The sequence below is a fragment of the Hyla sarda genome, chromosome 9 (genome assembly GCF_029499605.1).
Source record: "Hyla sarda isolate aHylSar1 chromosome 9, aHylSar1.hap1, whole genome shotgun sequence".
Lineage (NCBI taxonomy): Eukaryota > Metazoa > Chordata > Amphibia > Anura > Hylidae > Hyla > Hyla sarda.
This window is the reverse complement of record NC_079197.1, coordinates 7442248-7465005: the sequence shown is the minus strand read 5'-3', so window position 1 is coordinate 7465005 and position 22758 is coordinate 7442248. Positions and strand designations below refer to the sequence as shown.

The following is a 22758-nucleotide window of genomic DNA, read 5'->3' as shown; positions in this document are numbered from 1 at the left end:
TCCAGGTGCTCCGGTGGGCTGGAAAAGGTGGATACAGTCCTAGGAAAGAATCTCCTAGGACTATATCCACCTTTTCCAGCCCACCGGAGCACCTGAAAGCTGAACTAATTTATGCAGGAAAAGTCATCAACTGCCGAGCCGAGAAGTTCGTGACGAATCGAATTTACTGTAAGTTCGCTCATCTCTAATAATGACCTATGTAGCTCTGCATCAATATTTATCAGAAGCCGGCATCAATATTTATAAAACTTAATGATACCGCATAAGAAGCGCAAAGGGTGTTACTCCCGAACGGAGGTCTATCAGGTATATCCAAATGGGTATTGTGGGTTACAGCTCTTAGTAGATTAAAGGGGTTATCCAGGAAAAAAACTTTTTTTTTATATATATCAACTGGCTCCAGAAAGTTAAACAGATTTGTAAATTACTTCTATTAAAAAAATCTTAATCCTTTCAGTACTTATGAGCTGCTGAAGTTGAGCTGTTTTTTTCTGTCTAAGTGCTCTCTGATGACACGTGTCTCGGGAACCGCCCAGTTTAGAAGCAAATCCCCATAGCAAACCTCTTCTACTCTGCTCTCTGCTGACATCTCTGCTTGTCTCGGGAACTGCACACTGTTGCCAGACAGAAAACAACAACTCAACTTCAGCAGTTGATAATTATTGAAAGGATTAAGATTTTTTAATAGAAGTAATTTACAAATCTGTTTAACTTTCTGGAGCCAGTTGATATATAAAAAAAAGTTTTTTCATGGAATACCCCTTTAAGAAGTATATATATATATATATATATATATATATATATATATATATATATCCAATACTTACATGCTTTTATCATTTTTAGCCATCACCTAGCAGCTCCTACTCGTTCCTGTTTATGGCCACACATGAGGACAATCGTTTCACTATATACAGGTATGCTAATATAAACGCCTGAAGTGGTAACACAACATTTCCATATCTAAGTCCCGTTCAGCGCTCACTATCACATTTCTGACTTGTATTTATATTGGATACGCAAATACAGGGAGGCGTACATATAGTGAAGCAGCAGATAGGGCGTCATTTTAACATTCAGCGCTGGTAATACTACATATATCAATAGTTGACTTCTTGCAGTAATATAGAAATACATTTTGCAAAAATTACCCTTTTTTAAGGAGGATCTGTGGTTAGAAAATGTAGGGGTTTTCTCAAAATATTTTAATGCCTTGGTTGTCAATTCCAAAAGTATTTCTACCTTGCTATGCTCCACTGTTCCCGAGGTTTTACTATTTGGTTTTCATCTAATAGTCAGATGGGCGTGAACTTTACTACAAAAAAGGGGTGTGAATGCTAGTGTCAAGTGGGTGTGTTTACAAGATAAATAATCACCCCCTTGAACATGATTCACACCCCCTCAGCTTTCTAATCATACCCTGGCCTCAGTAAAGAGTCGGGAGGCCACCATACACATTTGGCTACAGTGTGTCGATAACATGTCCAACCATGATACTGACATGTGCCGTAACATGTTGGCATCAGGCCTATTGGCTTTAATAGGCTGAACATAGTCTAATAGTGACTATGGGGGCGATTTATCAAAACCAGTGGAGAGGAAAAGTTGACCAGTTGCCAATAGCCACCAATCAGATTGCTTTTTTCATGTTTAACAAGGCCTCTGAAAAATAAAAGAAGCTATCTGATTGGTTGCTATAGGCAACTGGTAAACTTTTTCTCAGCACAGGTTTTGATATATCTCCCCCAATGTTTGCTCCATTTCCTGAACTTTTTCCACATGGGACATAAAAATGTCGTCTACGTATCTAGATTTTGTGGTGGAATCCAAGATTTGTGTATATACCTTTTGAGCTGGGGAAGTGAGTGTTCAATTCAGGTTGACCATATCTCTTTATGCAGAGGTATCACAACATTAGCAAAACAAGGGAGGGTGGACCTGTGTATTTCCCCTCCATTGACTAAAATAATAGTCATGCATCATGTCCTCCTGGAACAAGACAGAGTTGTGGTGGAAGAGCCCCCATTGAGGCTATGGAGCCCTTCACCTCTTTGTATCTACATTGACTAGAAGAATGGTCATGCACCATGTCCTCCTGGAACAGGACAGAGGTCTGGTAAAAGACACCCCCCCCCCATCAAAGCTAAGTAGCCCCTCTCTTCTATGTACCTACATAAACTAGAAGAATGGTCATGCACCATGTCCTCCTGGAGCAAAACAGTGGTCTGGTGAAGGAGCCACCATCAAGGCTATGGAGCCCCTTTACTCTGTGTATCTACATCGACTAGAAGAATGGTCATGCACCATGTCCTCCTGGAACAGGACAGAGGTCTGGTGAACGAGCCCCCATCAAGGCTATGAAGCCCCTCTCCTCTATGCATCTACAATAGACTAGAAGAATGGTCATGCACCATGTCCTCCTGGAACAGGACAGAATTCTGGTGAACAAGCCCCCATCAAGGCTATGAAGCCCCTCTCCTCTATGCATCTACATTGACTAGAAGAATGGTCATGCACCATGTCCTCCTGGAACAGGACAGAGGTCTGGTAAAAGACCCCCCCACCCCCTCCATCTATGTATCTACAATAGCCATTGCTGTTAGTATTTCTTCCTTCTCTAAGGTTGTGTAGTCTACATTTTCCTCCCACATCCTCCTCTATTTCTTAATTATTTCCAGTTCCATCGAGTCTGGTGAAGCTCAAAGATGACAATCTGGGAAAGTGGAGCATGGAAAGACGTCAAGTCTGTTATGATCCAGGATCCCTTCCAGAAGTCCTGACACTGACTGAGTACTGCCGGGGGCCAACATGGCTCAGAGGAAAGGCCTATCTCAGCGCACGGCGTTGTGTAAAAGGATCCAAAGGGAGAAAAGGAAGGTCAGGTAGATGCCTTGTATCCGTACTGACCGTGCACGCTACAATGTGTGGACCCCAAGTCAGAAGAGACATGAGATTGTGCAGTCAACTTTGGTCCATACTCTATAGTCTATGAGGTGTATGCTGGTATTCATCTTGGTCCATCCTTCATATTTCACATAGTGGTGTGAAAGGTGTCAGCTATCGGAAATATAAGATCAGCATAACCAACCCAAGAGCCAGACTGAAGACGATAAAGAAAATGGCGGCCGCCCAGATGCTGTGGTTGTGTACTTTCATGGTGGACGGGGCCTCGGATGGGATCATGTTGGTCAGGTTCAGCATGTAGCCCAACGTCCAGCCAATGTCGGTGTTTGCCGCCTATAAAAGTGAAAAAAAAGTAGACGTGAGGGACAGTAGAAGACTTCTTGGACTATATGACTGTTCAAACCAAAAATGTTCGCAAATTTTGGAGCACAGCATTGAATTTTAGGCCACACCCTAAAATTATGTGGCTCTCCAAATGTTGAAAAACTACAACTCCCAACATGCCCGGACAGCCGTTGGCTGTCCGGGCATGTTGGGAATTGTAGTTTTGCAACATTTTGAGAGCCACAGTTTGGAGATGACTGCTGTACACCAGAGATCTGATGCATTTGGAGCCAAAATTTTGGTGCAACAGCACTTACAAATGATTTTTTCAATTTTTAATGCTGTTTTTGTGCTGCGTGTGTTTTTATTTTTATTTAAAAAAAAAGTTTTAGTACGTTTGCTTTTCAAAGTGGCAGGCTCTACCAATGGAGAACAGATGTGATAGACGTACTGCACTGATTTGTATGAGCAATCATACCATTGCTCATACAAGTAATAACATCTTGGTGCAACAGCAATTACAAATGATTTTTTTTCCAAATGTTTGCAATTTTTAATGCAGTTTTTGTGTTGTGTGTGTGTTATATATATATATATATATATATATATATTTTTTTTTTTATAGTTTTATTACATTTGCTTTTCAACATGGCAGACCAATAGAGAACAGATGGGATAGATTAGTGCAGTGCAGACGTATTGCGCTGGTCTGTAAGAGAAATCATACCATTGCTCATGCAAGTCCCCTAGGGGGACTAATAAAATGTATAAAAAAAATGTCAATTGGTTTTCCCAAGTATAAATTAACCCCTTCCATTCAAAAATGTAAAAAAAAAAGTCCCCATAAAAAAAAACATTGCAAACAAAATAAACATATTTGGTATCCCCACATATGGAATTATTAAAATTATTGCCCCAAAACAGCTCCATAGGCGGAGAAGTAAAAAAAATTTTGAGGAGGGTCAGAAAATAAGCACTGCCATTTTTTCCCCTAAAAGGTTTACTTTTATTTTATTTTATTTTTTTATAAAACATGACGGGAACTATACAAATCAGGTATCCTTGTAATCGTACTGACCTAAAGCACCAAGAGAACAAGTTAGTTTGATGGCACGGGGAGTGGCATTAAAACGATGTGCAGTATATTTATTGAAAAAGGAAGGAAAACATTAAAAAGTACTGTTGGTCCCACAAAAAACAAGCCCCTGTATGGTTTTTTTTTATTTAAAAAAAAAATAAAAAAAGGCGAGGAGGAAAAATCTAAAAAAGATAAAAATGAAAAATTGGTTGCGTTATTAAAGGGGTACTCCGCCCCAAGACATCTTATCCCCTATCCAAGGGGATAAGATGTCAGATCACCGGGGTCCCGCTGCTGGGGACCCCTGGGATCGCTGCTGCAGCACCCCGCTATCATTACTGCTCAGAGCGAGATCGCTCTGCGCGTAATGACGGGCGATACAGGGGCCGGAGCAGCGTGACGTCATGGCTCCGCCCCTCGTGACGTCACGGCCCGCCCCCGTCAATACAAGCCTATGGGAGGGGGCCCCCTGCCATAGACTTGCATTAAGGGGACAGGCCGTGATGTCATGAGGGGCGGAGCCATGACATCACGTATCGCCCGTCATTACGCACAGAGCGAACTCGCTCAGTGCAGTAATGATGGCGGGGTGCTGCAGCAGTGATCCCCGGGGTCTCCAGCAGCAGAACCGCGGCGATCTAACATCTTATCCCCTATCCTTTGGATAGGGGATAAGATGCCAGGGGCGGAGTACCCCTTTAAGGGGTTTAAAAAGCAACAACAACAAAAATTTATGGAAAAAAAAACTGGAAAAATGCCACAAAAAACAAACAAGAAACGCAATGTTTTTCTAAAAAGCCTAAATATATTTAATCTGGTGTGCTCGGGAAGATCTTTTTGACCCAATTGGCCTTATACAAAAAAAAATAGGACAACAATTTTTTTTCCTTTTAAAAAATACATTTTTAGAAAACTAGACCGTCAAGTTGGCGTGCTCGGCAGGATCTTTTGACAAAAGTCTCCTATTTAGGGCCAGATCTACCTCTCCGATGTATGAAAAAGTAAACTTCTTCGCCTGTGGGGAAGTGATCTTTTTTTAACAACTGGGCAGGGATCTCATTACTCCTCAGAAGCTTATGGGGCCCCTTAAAGGGGTACTCCGCCCCTAGACATCTTCTTCCCTGTCCAAAGGATAGGGGATAAGATGTCAGATCGCCGGGGTCCCACTGCTGGGGACCCCGGGGATCGCTGCTGCAGCACCCCGCTATCATTACTGCGCAGAGCGAGATCGCTCTGCACGTAATGACGGGCGATACAGGGGCCGGAGCATCGTTACGTCACGGCTCCGCCCCTCATGACGTCACGGCCCGCCCCGTCAATACAAGTCTATGGGAGGGGGCGTGGCGGTCGTCACGCCCCCCTGCCATAGACTTGCATTAAGGGGACGGGTCTTGATGTCATTAGGGGCGGAGCCATGATATCACGCTGCTCCAGCCCCTGTATCGCCCGTCATTACGCACAGAGCGAACTCTCTCTGTGCAGTAATGATGGCGGGGTGCCGCAGCGGCGATCCCCGGGGTCCCCAGCAGCGGTACCGCAGCAATCTAACATCTCATCCCCTATCCTTTGGACAGGGAATAAGATGTCTAGGGGCGGAGTACCCCTTTAAATCCACCTAATATAACCCTGCCAATCCAACAGTAATCCAATATATCCATCTAATCCTCCAAAACTGACATGTGTCATATATTTATTTCTATATTTTTTAGCAGATCCCCAATAGTCGGAGGTCACCTGTTTCATGAAGCTGATGGATTTCCAGGAGTTCTCATCGAATTTGTAGGCCTTGAGCAGCAGGGACAGGATGTAGTTGGCGTTGCCGCAATAATCTCTTAGACGGGTTTTTACTTCATTCGGGTAGGTTAACACAAGCTGTCAACAAAGAAGAGGGATATGGATCCAGGGAAAAAAAAGTGCAGGAACTCACCCAAAATTTCCACTCAAGAGCTGGTCCTGCAGGATTCCTGCTCATGGGAATGGTGTTCCTACAGTGGTGAAAAAGTGCAGGAACTCTGTCCCCATGCCGGACTTGAGACCTGATATAGATATTTTGTCATAGATATATAGCGGGGGAACAATAGTAATGGTCTCTTATACGTACCTCGGCATAGTCCCGCGCACAATAGGCCTGCACTGTATTCTGGACCGTAGACAAATTCTGTCCTGATGTCAGGTTGAGAAAGTCAAATGTGTAGAAAAACGCGGAGAAAGCCTGAGAGGATACACAAACACAGTCCCGTTCAGTTATGTCGGTGTTTTGGTGCCACCAGCTGTTGCGAAACTACAACTCCCAGCATGCCCGGACAGCCTTCGGCTGTCCGGGCATGCTGGGAGTTGTAGTTTCGCAACAGCCAGAGGCACCCTGGTGTCCCATCCTGGACGCTATAAGTTGCAAGAGTCACTTACGAAAAAGTTTCCAACGACAGGCGGCTGGTAGACGCCATCGAATGAGCAGGAGGATTTCCCGGCACAGGAGGAGAAGTTATAGATGGTCTGGAGGAGCTCGTAGCACTGGGTAGAGTTTCCAGTACCGGTTATGTTGAACGTCTGGTTTAGTGGTGTGGATGGCGCGGATTTTGCAGTGCACGGACTATTATAGACGGACTGCAGGGTACGGGTCTCTTGATAGCCTTTCGGATAACAAGGAACGCTCACGGGCTTAGTCAGGTCCTTACCCTAAAAAAGAGAAGAAAGTTTTTATCTATCTGTCTATCTATCTCATATCTATCTATCTATCTATCTATCTATCTCATATCTATCTATCTCATATCTATCTATCTCATATCTATCTATCTATCTATCTCATATCTATCTATCTATCTCATATCTATCTATCTATCTATCTCATATCTATCTATCTATCTCATATCTATCTATCTCATATCTATCTATCTCATATCTATCTATCTCATATCTATCTATCTCATATCTATCTATCTATCTATCTCATATCTATCTATCTATCTATCTATCTCATATCTATCTATCTATCTCATATCTATCTATCTCATATCTATCTCATATCTATCTATCTCATATCTATCTATCTATCTCATATCTATCCTATCTATCTATCTATCTCATATCTATCTATCTCATATCTATCCTATCTATCTATCTCATATGTATCTATCTCATATGTATCTATCTCATATCTATCTATCTCATATCTATCTCATATCTATCTCATATCTATCTCCTATCTATCTATCTATCTATCTATCTCATATCTATCTATCTCATATCTATCTATCTATCTCATATCTATCTATCTATCTATCTCATATCTATCTCCTATCTATCTATCTATCTCTCTATCTCATATCTATCTATCTATCTATCTCATATCTATCTATCTACCTATCTATCTATCTCATATCTATCTATCTATCTATCTATCTATATCTATCTATCTCATATCTATCTATCTATCTATCTATCTATCTATCTCTCTATCTCATATCTATCTATCTATCTCATATCTATCTATCTATCTATCTATCTACCTATCTATCTATCTCATATCTATCTATCTCATATCTATTTATCTCATATCTATCTATCTATCTATCTCATATCTATCTATCTATCTCATATCTATCTATCTATCTATCTATCTATCTCATATCTATCTATCTATCTCATATCTATCTATCTCATATCTATCTATCATCTCATATCTATCTATCTCATATCTATCTATCTCATATCTATCTATCTCATATCTATCTATCTATCTATCTCATATCTATCTATCTATCTATCTATCTCATATCTATCTATCTATCTATCTATCTCATATCTATCTATCTATCTCATATCTATCTATCTCATATCTATCTCATATCTATCTATCTCATATCTATCTATCTATCTCATATCTATCCTATCTATCTATCTATCTCATATCTATCTATCTACCTATCTATCTATCTCATATCTATCTATCTATCTATCTATCTATCTATATCTATCTATCTCATATCTATCTATCTATCTATCTATCTATCTCTCTATCTCATATCTATCTATCTATCTCATATCTATCTATCTATCTATCTATCTACCTATCTATCTATCTATCTCATATCTATCTATCTCATATCTATCTATCTCATATCTATCTATCTATCTATCTCATATCTATCTATCTATCTCATATCTATCTATCTATCTATCTATCTCATATCTATCTATCTATCTATCTCATATCTATCTATCTCATATCTATCTATCATCTCATATCTATCTATCTCATATCTATCTATCTCATATCTATCTATCTCATATCTATCTATCTATCTATCTCATATCTATCTATCTATCTATCTATCTCATATCTATCTATCTATCTCATATCTATCTATCTCATATCTATCTATCTCATATCTATCTATCTATCTCATATCTATCCTATCTATCTATCTATCTCATATCTATCTATCTCATATCTATCCTATCTATCTATCTCATATGTATCTATCTCATATGTATCTATCTCATATCTATCTATCTCATATCTATCTCATATCTATCTCATATCTATCTCCTATCTATCTATCTATCTATCTATCTATCTCATATCTATCTATCTCATATCTATCTATCTATCTCATATCTATCTATCTATCTATCTCATATCTATCTCCTATCTATCTATCTATCTCTCTATCTCATATCTATCTATCTATCTATCTCATATCTATCTATCTACCTATCTATCTATCTCATATCTATCTATCTATCTATCTATCTATCTATATCTATCTATCTCATATCTATCTATCTATCTATCTATCTATCTCTCTATCTCATATCTATCTATCTATCTCATATCTATCTATCTATCTATCTATCTATCTACCTATCTATCTATCTCATATCTATCTCCTATCTATCTATCTATCTATCTATCTATCTCTCTATCTCATATCTATCTATCTCATATCTATCTATCTATCTATCTATCTATCTCATATCTATCTATCTACCTATCTATCTATATCTATCTATCTATCTATCTCATATCTATCTCCTATCTATCTATCTATCTATCTATCTATCTATCTCATATCTATCTCCTATCTATCTATCTATCTATCTATCTATCTATCTATCTATCTATCTATCTCCTATCTATCTCATATCTATCTATCTATCTATCTCCTATCTATCTATCTATCTATCTCTCTCATATCTATCTATCTATCTATCTCATATCTATCTATCTCATATCTATCTATCTATCTATCTATCTATCTCCTATCTATCTATCTATCTATCTATCTATCTATCTATCTATCTATGTATCTATGTATCTCTCTCTACCTCCTTATATGGTCCATTGCTCACCTCCATGGCCTTTACCATCATCTGCAGCAGGGCCTGGTTTTGCCCATAGCACAGGAAGCTGTGGGTGTAGATGGTATACGGGAAGCCATACAGTTTGAATTCTGCTTTTTCGGTTACATCTTCGATGTTGGTTTTCGGGATGAAGCTGATCTGAGTAGAGGCCCCCCCGAGATCCAGAGCACCATATATGGTGGAAGAAAACGGCCTTACCCAGTGACCACTGAAAGTATACTGGGAATAAAATAGTGATACAAAACTCAGTTCTAGATTTTATTTGGATGATGATCAATACACAAAAATAGTACAAAGTACAAAGCTTTATTTTCCCTCTGAAAAATACTGTTCTAGAAAACTAAATCCCAATTTGGCGTTCTCGGCGGGATCTTTTGGCCCTGGATCCCTGATCGTGTTAGCGTGTTAGTCCAGATCAGAGATTCCCAACCGGTGGTTCTCCAGCTATTGCAGAACTACAACTCCCAGCATGCCAAGGCAACAGCTGGAGATCCACAGATGGTCAATGGTGGTGCCCACATCTCCGACCCCCTTTTCCCTAATTTACTTTAGAACTGAAGGACACTTACCGTCATGAAAGCCTCCAAGAGGTAATTTATAGTGATCCACCCATAGGACCCTTCTTCTTGTCCGGAGATGATGCGGGCCCCGTGGAAATCAATGGGGTAGCGGCTTATAGTCTTGGAAACCTCAGCAAGTACCTGATCTGACGCAGTTTTGTTCTGTAGACTTTAAAAGGGATGGAAATAGTTAAAGTAAGTACCGTAACCGGACCTAAAACTGTGGTCAACCACGGTTTTAGGTCCGGTTGTAAAAGCGCATACGGCGCAAAAATGAGCCGACCGGACCGAACGTTTCACTCCGGTCGGCTCATTGAAATGAATGACATACGGGAGCGCATACGGTCACATACGGGAGCGCGAGCTTTTAGCTCCCCCCTGCCGTATGCGCTCCCGTATGGGACAAAACGTAGTGTGAACCCAGCCTAAGACGCACTTTTTCTTCCCCAAAACTGGGGGGGGGGGAAAGTTGGTGCATCTTATATGGCGAATACACCCCTATCGCGGTGGTCCCTGCGGCCATCAACGGTCGGGACCCGCGGCTAATACAGGACATCACCGATCGCGGTGATGCCCTGTATTAACCCTTCAGACGCGGCGATCAAAGCTGACCGCCACGTCTGAAGCGAAAGTGACACTAACCCGGCTGTTCAGTCGGTGAAATCGCGGCGTCCCGAACAGCTTACAGGACACCGGGAGGGACCTTACCGACTGAACAGCCGGGTTAGTGTCACTTTCGCTTCAGACGTGGCAGTCAGCTTTGATCGCTGCGTCTGAAGGGTTAATACAGGGCCTCACCGCGATCGGTGATGTCCTGTATTAGCCGCGGGTCCTGACCGTTGATGGCCGCAGGGACCGTCGGTGTCTGCTATGTGCCGGGTTCCACTGCATGGCCGGCGCTCTCCTTCAAAGTCATCACGTCGTCGCGCACGCCGTCCCTTCATCCAATAGTAGCGGCGTGCGTAGCGACGTGATGATGGCGACGGAGAGCGTGGAAGAAGACGTCCGGAGCGTCGGGGACACCATGGGGACGCCGCAACGGTGATGGAGGGCGACATCCAGAGCAGCGGTGACTGGTCCGGAGCGGCGGGGACACGTGAGTATTACCTCCTATATCAGTGGTCTTCAACCTGCGGACATCCAGATGTTGTAAAACTACAACTCCCAGCATGCTGGGAGTTGTAGTTTTGCAACATCTGGGGGTCCGCAGATTGAAGACCACTGTTGGGTTCAGAATCTTTTTTTTTAGATTTTGCACCTTTAAAATTGGGTGCGTCTTATATTCCGGTGCGTCTTATAGGGCAAAAAATACGGTATATGTACAACATCGCATACATAGGGTCATGGCTAGTGATGAGCGAACTTACAGTAAATTCGATTTGTCACAAACTTCTCGGCTCGGCGGTTGCTGACTTTTCCTGCATAAATTAGTTCAGCTTTCCGGTGCTCCGGTGGGCTGGAAAAGGTGGATACATTCCTAGGAAAGAGTCTCCTAGGACTGTATCCACCTTTTCCAGTCCACTGGAGCACCTGAAAGCTGAACTAATTTATGCAGGAAAAGTCATCAACTGCCGAGCCGAGAAGTTCGTGACGAATTGAATTTACTGTAAGTTCGCTCATCTCTAGTTATGGCTTTAAAGGTCCTAGGAACTACTATGGGACCAGGAAGCGGAGGGGTCCACCCAGGTCTGGGAAAAATAAGTATATATGTAACTAAGGCTTCTGCATACAGGTGGACAAGGATCTCTAGAGTCCACGTACAGAGAATTGTTCTATTCTTCCTGGAGCGGATATAGTTACGCTGTATTAATCTGTCTATAAAACTTTACATGGCTTATTAAAGGTAGAAAACCCTAAAGGCCCGAACAGGCTCCACATTGTGCAGTAAAATGCCGAGGATGCCCCCCGGGGGTACGAACTCACGTAAACCACAAGCCTAATACACTCGCTTGTTGTGTTTGGCAACGATAACCGAAGTAAATGAGTCACCAAAGGGTTAAAGTGTTTCGGATTTCCTGTAATCTGGCACCGCGGCGTGACCCGTATTCCCACAGACTCTCCGTCTATCCCCGTTCTCAGAGAGGTGTACGGGGAATCCGGGCCAGTCATGGCCGCCGTCCAAATGAGGATTTCCATTTCCAAAATTTAATTAAAAGAAAAAAAGGGGAAGATGTGAGAGGTCGGGATGAGGGGGAGTTCTGCTCCTGCTCATGGGACCTCGTGGGGGGGGTTGGGGGTCCGGACAAGTAGTAAAGTGCGATCCCACCCAAACCGTGTGCAGAAAATACATCCTCTGGTGTTGAAATCCAGGACCATGATGCTTTGGGAAGTTATATCGGCTCTGAATCAATTCCTCTTAACGCCAATTGGGGAAACGAAAGTGACCACCACAGAAGTGTGCGAGGTATGGTTGGCATTGTGTTAGCAACAGGACGGGTAACCATAGATGACTCATACAGTGAGTGTACACTCCATAAGACTCTTACAGTGAGTGTACACTCCATAAGACTCTTACAGTGAGTGCACACTCCATAAGTCTCTTACAGTGAGTGTACACTCCATAAGACTGATACAGTGAGTGTACACTCCATAAGTCTCTTACAGTGAGTGTACACTCCATAAGACTCTTACAGTGAGTGTACACTCCATAAGTCTCTTACAGTGAGTGTACACTCCATAAGACTCTTACAGTGAGTGTACACTCCATAAGACTGATACAGTGAGTGTACACTCCATAAGACTCTTACAGTGAGTGTACACTCCATAAGTCTCTTACAGTGAATGTACACTCCATAAGACTGATACAGTGAGTGTACACTCCATAAGACTCATACAGTGAGTGTACACTCCATAAGTCTCTTACAGTGAATGTACACTCCATAAGACTCTTACAGTGAGTGTACACTCCATAAGACTGATACAGTGAGTGTACACTCCATAAGACTGATACAGTGAGTGTACACTCCATAAGACTCTTACAGTGAGTGTACACTCCATAAGACTGATACAGTGAGTGTACACTCCATAAGACTGATACAGTGAATGTACACTCCATAAGACTGATACAGTGAGTGTACACTCCATAAGACTCTTACAGTGAGTGTACACTCCATAAGACTCTTACAGTGAATGTACACTCCATAAGACTCTTACAGTGAGTGTATACTCCATAAGACTGATACAGTGAGTGTACACTCCATAAGACTCTTACAGTGAGTGTATACTCCATAAGACTGATACAGTGAGTGTACACTCCATAAGACTCATACAGTGAATGTACACTCCATAAGACTCTTACAGTGAGTGTACACTCCATAAGTCTCTTACAGTGAGTGTACACTCCATAAGACTCTTACAGTGAGTGTACACTCCATAAGTCTCTTACAGTGAGTGTACACTCCATAAGACTCTTACAGTGAGTGTTCACTCCATAAGACTTATACAGAGCGAATGCTTTCTCCATACAATGTGGATGCTCGCTCCATAAGACTCATACAGTGTGAGTGCTCGCTCCATAAGACTCATACAGTGTGAGTGCTCTCTCCATAAGACTCATACAGTGTGAGTGCTCTCTCCATAAGACTCATACAGTGTGAGTGCTCGCTCCATAAGACTCATAAAGTGAGTGTACACTCCATTAGACCATTTTACCTCAGTAATCTCATCCCAGCAGTGGCTCCGAGATAAGTGGGGGTCGCCTTCTGCTGCTCGGCGGGTATAATGGACATGGCTTCATCCAGGCAGCGGACCAGAGACTGACCGGCAGCGGGAGGATTACTGGCATAGCTGGAGATACCAGGACCTGCGAAATGACACCATTATAATTCCCACAATGACACCTCTCCTAGGCACCCAGGGACATTTACAAACTGCAGTGTTTTGGTGCGACAAGACACATGTATTCTGCGCCATTTTCCTTTTCTGTGAAGGAGAGATCTTGTAATAACATATAGTTAAAGGGGAACTCTGGTACAAGACATCGTATACTCTAAGCACAGGATAAAGAATAAGGGGGAGATTTATCAAAACCCGTCCAGAGGATAAGCTGCTGAGTTGCCCATAGCAACCAATCAGATCGCTGCTTTCATTTTGCAGAGGCCTTTTCAGAAATGAAAGTAGCGATCTGATTGGTTGCTATGGGCAACTCAGCAACTTTTCCTCTGCACAGATTTTGATAAATCTCCCCCTAAGTCTCTGATCTTAGGGGGTGGGGGGCGAGTCTGACCGCTGGGACCCCCACGATTTCCTGTCCGGCATCCCGGTGTTCTGAACATTAAAGGGGTATTCTGGGCAAAAACATTTTAGCCCCTATCCAAAAGTATAGGGGATAAGATGAGATCGCGGAGGGGGGGGGGGGGGGGGGGGGGGGTCGCTGCTGAGACCCCCTGCGATTTCCCTGCAGCACCCGCTACATCTCCAGTTTCGGAAACCTCCAGGTTTCTGGGACTTAAGACGTGGCGTCACGCCCCCTCCATTCATGTCTATGTTTTGGCACCAGTTGAGGCAGTGTTCCCAAACCCAGTGCTCTAAAACCTCCAGCTGTTGCATAACTACAACTCCCAGCATGCCCGGACAGCCGAAGGCTGTCCGGGCATACTGGGAGTTGTAGTTTTGCAACAGCTGGAGGCACTTCCCCAACCTGTGGCTCTCCAGTTGTTGAAAAACAACCTCCATGAAGCATACTGGGAGTTGTAGTTTTTCAACAGCTGGAGGCACTTCCCCAACCTGTGGCTCTCCAGCTGTTGCAAAACAACCTCCATGAAGCATGCTGGGAGTTGTAGTTTTGCAACAGCTGGAGGCACTCCCCCAACCTGTGGCTCTCCAGCTGTTGCAAAACAACCTCCATGAAGCATGCTGGGAGTTGTAGTTTGGCAACAGCTGGAGGCACACTGGTTGGGGAACACTGGTATGTGGTGTATGGGCATCTTTATTATTTGTTTCTGGGATTCACTGTGTTACGTTACCATTGATCATATCGCCCACGTACCGTCCACGTCGCACACGTGATTCTGGCTCACCACCCCGGTGTTGTTCTCCTTGTCCGTTGGCCATTGATAGATGAAAAGCGAGGTGTGGGACGAGCCGGCATCAAACACCATCCCGTACTGAAACCAGACGACAAACACAACTATTGTAGGTCTACAGCTCCGCTCTCATCCCACCATTGAGGTTATGGACATTAATAACAAACAATATCAGTATTAAAGTATTAGACTAATCGTAGTAAAGTAACTTCAAAGCCTCTATTCACATTAGAGAGAAGTCATCCGAAACCGACCATATTGTCGGGACCAGACAACGCTCTTTGAGATGATGATGTCACTGAAAATAAGGGTCGGGCATATTAAATTTCAAAGCCCAGTCTGTTCCGTTGTCCATGAAGACTGCTGGCAAGCGACTTAAAGGGGTCCTCCGGTCGAAAAAAAAGTAATTTTTTTTTCTTTCAAATCAACTGGTAGCAGAAAGTTAGACAGATTCGTAAATTACTTCTATATAAAAATCTTAATCCTTCCAGTACTTATCAGCTGCTGTATGCTCCACAGGAAGTTGTTTTGTTCACACACACACACACACACACTGCTCTCTGCTGACACCTCTATCAGTGTTAGGAACTGTCCAGAGCCGGATAGGTTTTCTATGGGGATTTGCTCCTACTCTGGACAGTTCCTGACACGGAACAGAGGTGTCAGCAGAGAGCACTGTGATCAGACTGGAAAGAACTACGCAACTTCCTGTGGAACATACAGCAGCTGATAAGCACTGGAAGGATTAAGATTTTTTATACAGAAGTCATTTACAAATCTGTATAACTTTTTGGCACCGGTGGATTTAAACCCATTTTTTCCCCATTTATTTTCTACCGGAGTACCCCTTTAATCCCCTCTTCCCATTAAGAACACATGTATGCTCGGCTGAGCATGCACGTGTATGGAGGAATTGGGAGGAGCTACTGAGGATGGCTTAATGCCTGATTAAAGGACTTTAACTACAGCTTGTTTCATTATGCATCAGCTGTTGGCTGTTCGGGCATGCTGGAAGTTGTAGTTCTTCAACAGCTGGAGACACACTAGTCGGGAAACACTGCTTTAAAGGAAAACTACCCAGGTATCCTGGGAGTTGTAGTTCTGCAATAGCTAGAAACATCCTGGTTGTTTCATTCTATGTCAGTGTTACCCAACCAGTGTGCCTTTAACTGTTGCAAAACTACAACTCCCAGCACGCCCGGACAGTGCTGGGAGTTGTAGTTTTGCAACAGCTGGAGGCACACTGGTTGGGAAACACTGGTTTAAAGGGACACTTCCCAGGAATGGAGGCAACTTCAACAGCTGGAGGCAACTTGGTTGTTTCATTCTAGGCCAGTGCTTTCCAACCAGGGCGCCTCTAGCTGTCTGGGCATACTGGGAGTTGTACTTTTGCAACAGCTGGAGCCGCCCTGTTTGGGAAAGTAGTGCTTAATAGGGACACTTCCCAGGCATCATGAAAGTTATAGTTATGCAACAGTTTGAGGCATCCTGGTGGTTTCATTCTAGCTCAGTGTTTCCCAACCAAGGTGCCTCCAGCTGTTGCAAAACTACAACCCCCAGCATGCTGGGAGTTGTAGTTCTGAAATAGCAGGATGCACACTGGTCAAAAAACATTGGTTTACGGGGACCTTTCCAAGGCATGCTGGGAGTTATAGTTTTGCAACAGCTGGAGGCACCCTGATTGTTTCATTCTAGATAAGTGTTTACCAACCAATGTGCCTTCAGCTGTGGCAAAACTACAATTACCAGCATGTCCAGACAGCCGTTGGCTGTCCGGGCATGCTGGGAGTTGTAGTTTTGCAACAGCTGGAGGCGCACTGCAATTCTGTGAAAACGTTCTAAATATAAGTTCTTGCCCTCGGACAACACATGGCCGCCCAGTTCCCACAGCAGAAAAGACGCGGTTCGCTGGCACATAAGAAGGTAGGAGCCTGGGGACATTACCTAAAACTACACAGGTGGGAACCGAAACAAGAATGCACAATGATGGAACACCAGAGTTTGTTTTATGAGTTTATACAGAGTTTTATTATACTTTGTTGCATTATTTATCTGCAACGTTTACTGCCCTGATATATTGAGTCTTCTGATACAAAATGTCATCTCCGTCCAAAGGTCAGACAAGTAAATCCCAGAACAATGGGGACACTTACTATTCTAGGTGTGGACAACACAAACCAACTACTTCGTTGTACTCTATGGACCAGTCCAAATGACTTCTGAGGAAGCCACATGGAGGATGGAAACACGTAGGGCGCTTGTGGGACACCTGTGTTTACAGTTGCCTTAGTTTACTACTCCCATCCAGATTTAATAGCAACAGTATCTATACTTTTATACATTGCTTTATATTTTCTTGCACCATCACTGGTGCAAGAAACTACTTCATTGACCTCTATGGACCAGTCCAAAGGACTTCTGAGGAAGTCACATGGAGTGATGAAACACGAAGGGCGCTTGTGGGACACCTGTGTTTACTACTCCCATCCAGTCCAAAGGACTTCTTTGTCCTCTATGGAACTACTTCATTGTCCTCCATGGACCAGTCCAAATGACATCTGAGGAAGCCACATGGAGGATCGAAACACGTAGGGCACTTGTGGGACACCTGTGTTTACTACTCCCATCCAGATTTAATAGCAGTAGTTGCAATACTTTTATAGATTGCTTTATATTTTCTTGCCCCACCACTGGTGCAAAAAACTACTTTATTGTCATCTATGGACCAGTCCAAATGACGTCTGAGGAAGCCACATGGATGGAATAAACACGTAGGGTGCTTGTGGGACACCTGTGTTTACAGTTGCCTTACTTTACTACTCCCATCCAGATTCTCTTTTGATATCAACAGTATCTATGCTTTTATAGATTGCTTTATATTTTCTTGCCCCACCACTGGCGCAACAAACTACTTCATTGTCCTCTTTGGACCAGTCCAAATTACATGTGAAGAAGCCACATGGAGGGACAAAACACGTAGGGCCCTTGTGGGACACATATTTACAGTTGTCTTACTTTACTACTCCCATCCAGATTCTCTTTTGATATCAGCAGTTGCTATACTTTTATAGATTGCTTTATATATTTTGGCATTGCTACTGTTCCCTTTCTTATACAATAATTTTTGCATTTCTAGTTTCTGGCCATTGTACAGCAGAATTTGTTGGGTTTGTTTTGTTATTTACAACTGATTGTTTTATCTTGTGTCATTTATTTGCATTTGCTATTAAATATATATACCGTATACTTTATAAAAAAAAAAAAAAGTATCTCTTATTTAATTGAAATCATGACTTAAAAAAGAAAAGAAAAAAAGACCACTAGGGGTCCCCATACCCTCTAGAACATAATCCTGTCCGGCTGCAGCGTCATCTTTGTCTTAGCTGAAGCACAGGCCAGGACAAAGTCCAGTGAGCAATCTGTGCTCACTCCTGTCCTATTAGACTGCAGCATGAGGGGATTACAGAGAAGCCTGCAGTTATTGGATGAAGAGATCCAGCACAGCAGACTCAGGAAGGAAGTAAATGCATGGTGAGTGAGGGCGGGCTCAGTGCTTGCCTCAGACTTGCCCCTTCCTGAACAGTGGATGTCAGAACGAGTGAGCAGCAGAACAGAGTAATCACAGAACCCCTCCCCAAATGTTTGTCAGGGCCCTGATGACTGGGTTGGGGACCACTGGTTTTAGGCCCAGCACCAGTTGTGTCCCTGGGATGTGTCTGGTATTCGCACGAATGGGTATATGCAATACCAGGCACAGCCAATGGACTAGAGAGGCGCTCTCTCTCGGATGAGCTCAGATACCTTTTGTTAATCTCATACACCCCATTACAGAAACCAGACCCTTCATATTATTTGGGCTCACAGGTAGGGATACATGGCATATACTCATCCCTTTATACGCACCTTGGTTCCAGGGGGGAGAGGGACATCGACGCTTCTGATCAGGGACAGAATGAGGGCGATCAATACCGACACGATGGACGCAGCCAGCAGCACCAGAAGGACCTTCTGCTTAGAGTCTACACCCATCCTGCATGAGGGAAAGGGGAGAGGTTAGATATCATCATGTGGGTTATAATAGACATCATACATTATAGGGGACAGAACCCTGAATGCTCTAGGCCAGTGTTCCCCAGCCAAGGTGCCTCCAGCTGTTGCAAAACTACAACTTCCAGCATGCCCGTACAGCCAAAGGCTGTCTGGGCATGCTGGGAGTTGTGGTTTTGCAACAGAACCATGGATGCTCTAGACCAGTGTTTCCCAACAAGTGTGCCTCCAGCTGTTGCAAAACTACAACTCCCAGCATGCCCGGACAGCCAAACGCTGTCCAGGAGTTGTAGTTTTTTCAACAGAACTATAAACGCTCTAGGCAAGTGTTTCTCAACCAGGGTGCCCCCAGCTATGGCAAAACTACAACTCCAAGCATACCCTGACAGCCTTTTGGTATCCGGGCATGCTGGGAGTTGTAGTTATGCAACAGAACTATGGACGCTCTAGGCCAGTGTTTCCCAATCAGGGTGCCTCCAGCTGTTGAAAAACTACAACTCCCAGCAGGCCTGTAAAGCCTTTAGCTGTCCGGGCATGCTGGGAGTTGTAGTTTTGCAACAGAACCATGGTTGCTCTAGGCCAGTGTTCTCCAGCCAGGATGCCTCCAGCTGTTGCTAAACTACAACTCCCAGCATGCCCAGACCAAGCAGGGCATCTCCAGCTGTTGGCAAAACTAAAACTCCCAGCATGCCCGGACAGCCTTTGTATTTTTTTTTATAGAACCATGATTGAGGCCATTGTTTCCCAACCAGTGAGCCTCCAGCCATTGCAAGACTACAACTTCCAGCATGCCTGGACAGCATTTGGCTGTCTGGGTATGCTGGGCATCATAGTTTTGCAACAGAACCATGGACGCTCTAGATCAGTGTTTCCCAACCAGTGTGCCTCCAGCTGTTGCAAAACTACAACTCCTAGCATGTGCAGACCATGAACGCTCTAGGCCAGTGTTTCACAGCCAGGGTGCCTCCAGCTGTTGCTAAACTACAACCCCCAGCATGCTAAGACCATAAACGCTCTAGGCCAGTGTTTCCCAAGCAGGGTGTCTCCAGCTGTTTCAAAACTATAACCAGCCAAAGGCTGCCTGGGCATTCTAGGAGTTGCAGTTTTGCAACAGCTGGAGGCTCCCTGCTTAGGAAACACTGGCCTAGGGCTTTCTTTCCTAAATAACCTCAGGGGGTAATTTCTTACATAAGGACTATCATAGTAATTGCGCTGTAAATGACATAAATGCTGCGGGATTCCCTATACTATGACCTCATCTCTCTGATTTCCTCGCTGTCTGTGAAGCATTAGTCCCGGGGACATTTTGCGGTCGAGGTTTTTACTGAAGACATTTTAATCTCCCATCCATTAAGCTCCAGCTGGTTACAAAATAGGACCTGACCGAGCTCCGAAATACTTCATATGGGAACCATTCGTCATCCTCCAAGGTGAATTGTAGGACATCCCGCCTGTGACTTCAACAGGGAAAACCTCAACCCATATGGTCAACTGTGGCGCAACATGGCGGATTATATTGGCGCAGTTACGGCGGCCTGAAATCCTCTCACTGCTTTACATTGCACTTATAAATCAAATGTTTTGTTCTGTGGGTTCTTCAATAGTCATCTAATCTGATCATAGGTTCCCAGCAATCACCTGTAATCTCTATGGGAATCTGACAGCAATTCCCCTGCAGCGCCTCTACTGGCCAAATGAAGGCTTACACAGTACCCATTGAAATCAATCTATGAATAAGAGCCCCTTAGGCCAGTGTTTCCCAACCCAGTCCTCAAGGCACACCAACATTCCGATTTTTTTCAGTTACTCCATTGGAATAGAACAGGAAAAAATTAAAATCCTGGACTGTTGGTGCCTTGAGGACTGGGTTGGGAAACACTGCCTTAGGCTATGTTCACAAGGCCGATTCCATACAGAACGTCCCCCCAGAAAACAGGGCGAACATTCTGCACATTTGAATCATCTGGCCCGGAAATGCGCCGTCTCATAGAGAATAGACGTCTTTATTCTTTCTGTTGATGCCAGAATCGGGGGTGTCCGCCATGTGCACAGTGCAGCTGAATCTCATTGAAATCAATGGGAAATTTTCTGTAGAATCCTGCGCTGACACTCCGCCGCGTGAACATGGCCTTAGATTGAAATTAGAGATGAGCGAACTTACAGTAAATTCAATTCGTCACAAACTTCTCGGCTCGGCAGTTGATGACTTTTCCTGCATAAATTAGTTCAGCTTTCAGGTGCTCGGGTGGGCTGGAAAAGGTGGATACAGTCCTAGGAGACTCTTTCCTAGGACTGTATCCACCTTTTCCAGCCACGGGAGCACCTGAAAGCTGAACTAATTTATGCAGGAAAAGTCAGCAACCGCCGAGCCGAGAAGTTCGTGATTAATCGAATTTACTGTAAGTTCGCTCATCTCTAATTGAAATTAATATGCAAATATTAAAGGCCCCGTAGATTGATCTCTGTCGCGCACACATAATTATTTTTTTTTGCACAGGGCGACGTACGGCCAATAGCAATCATTTAAATCGTCTGATCACTGTCTCTTTAACACGGGCTGATTATCACGAACAAATATTCCTAGGGACTCTCATTCGCCCTAATGGCTTATATAAACAGGTGGACTAATTGCTCTTCAGGTGGACTAGTTGCTCTCCAGAGGGTCTGAACAGGATGAATCTTCTTCCTCCTCTGGCAGCTGACAATACAGTCCCATGTAACTTCCCCTGGAGGAGAAGTCTTTTATGCTACTGCAGAGGCTCTGGACAGGATCAGTCTCTATCTACCTCCTGCAGGTGACAATATACACCTTCTACTGTGCATTCAGAAGGGGTCTTCTCAGCCATACTGCCATGTTACTACAAAGGCTCCAAGATGGATAAGTCTTTTTCCGCCTCTTGCAGCTTACAATATAAACATTAATTTCCCTGCATGAGGAGTCTTTTTAGCTATTCTGACATGTTACTGCAGAGGGTTTGGACAGGATCAGTCTCCATCCACCTCTTGCAGCTTACAATATAGACATTACTTTCCCTGCATGAGGAGTCTTTTTAGCTATTCTGACATATTACTGCAGAGGGTTTTGGACAGGATCAGTCTCCATCCACCTCTTGCAGATTACAATATAGACATTACTTTCCCTGCATGAGGAGTCTTTTTAGCTATTCTGACATATTACTGCAGAGGGTTTGGACAGGATCAGTCTCCATCCACCTCTTGCAGCTTACAATATAGACATTACTTTCCCTGCATGAGGAGTCTATTTAGCTATTCTGACATATTACTGCAGAGGGTTTGGACAGGATCAGTCTCCATCCACCTCTTGCAGCTTACAATATAGACATTACTTTCCCTGCATAAGGAGTCTATTTAGCTATTTTGCTTTGCCACTACAGAGGCTCGGAGATTAATTGGTCTCCTTCCACTTCTTGCAGCTGACAATATAGACCTTCTTACT

The 22758-nt window shown here is 43.5% G+C and overlaps 1 protein-coding gene across 2 annotated transcripts in view; it reads right to left on the bottom strand.

Moving 5' to 3' along the window:
• Positions 1-937: 937 nt before the first annotated feature.
• The window catches only part of ENTPD8 (ectonucleoside triphosphate diphosphohydrolase 8), a 35138-nt gene continuing 13317 nt past the window's right edge, over positions 938-22758 (bottom strand). For both annotated transcript variants that reach the window (XM_056538322.1, XM_056538323.1), the window contains exons 2-10: positions 19158-19284; positions 15218-15335; positions 13882-14032; positions 10240-10399; positions 9659-9889; positions 6713-6982; positions 6408-6518; positions 6041-6178; positions 938-3237 (exon numbers count right to left, since the gene is read on the bottom strand). In XM_056538322.1, the coding sequence (XP_056394297.1) occupies positions 3058-3237; positions 6041-6178; positions 6408-6518; positions 6713-6982; positions 9659-9889; positions 10240-10399; positions 13882-14032; positions 15218-15335; positions 19158-19283 (1485 nt within the window). In that variant the 5' untranslated portion in view covers position 19284 and the 3' untranslated portion in view covers positions 938-3057. The remainder of the gene's footprint in view (positions 3238-6040; positions 6179-6407; positions 6519-6712; positions 6983-9658; positions 9890-10239; positions 10400-13881; positions 14033-15217; positions 15336-19157; positions 19285-22758) is intronic.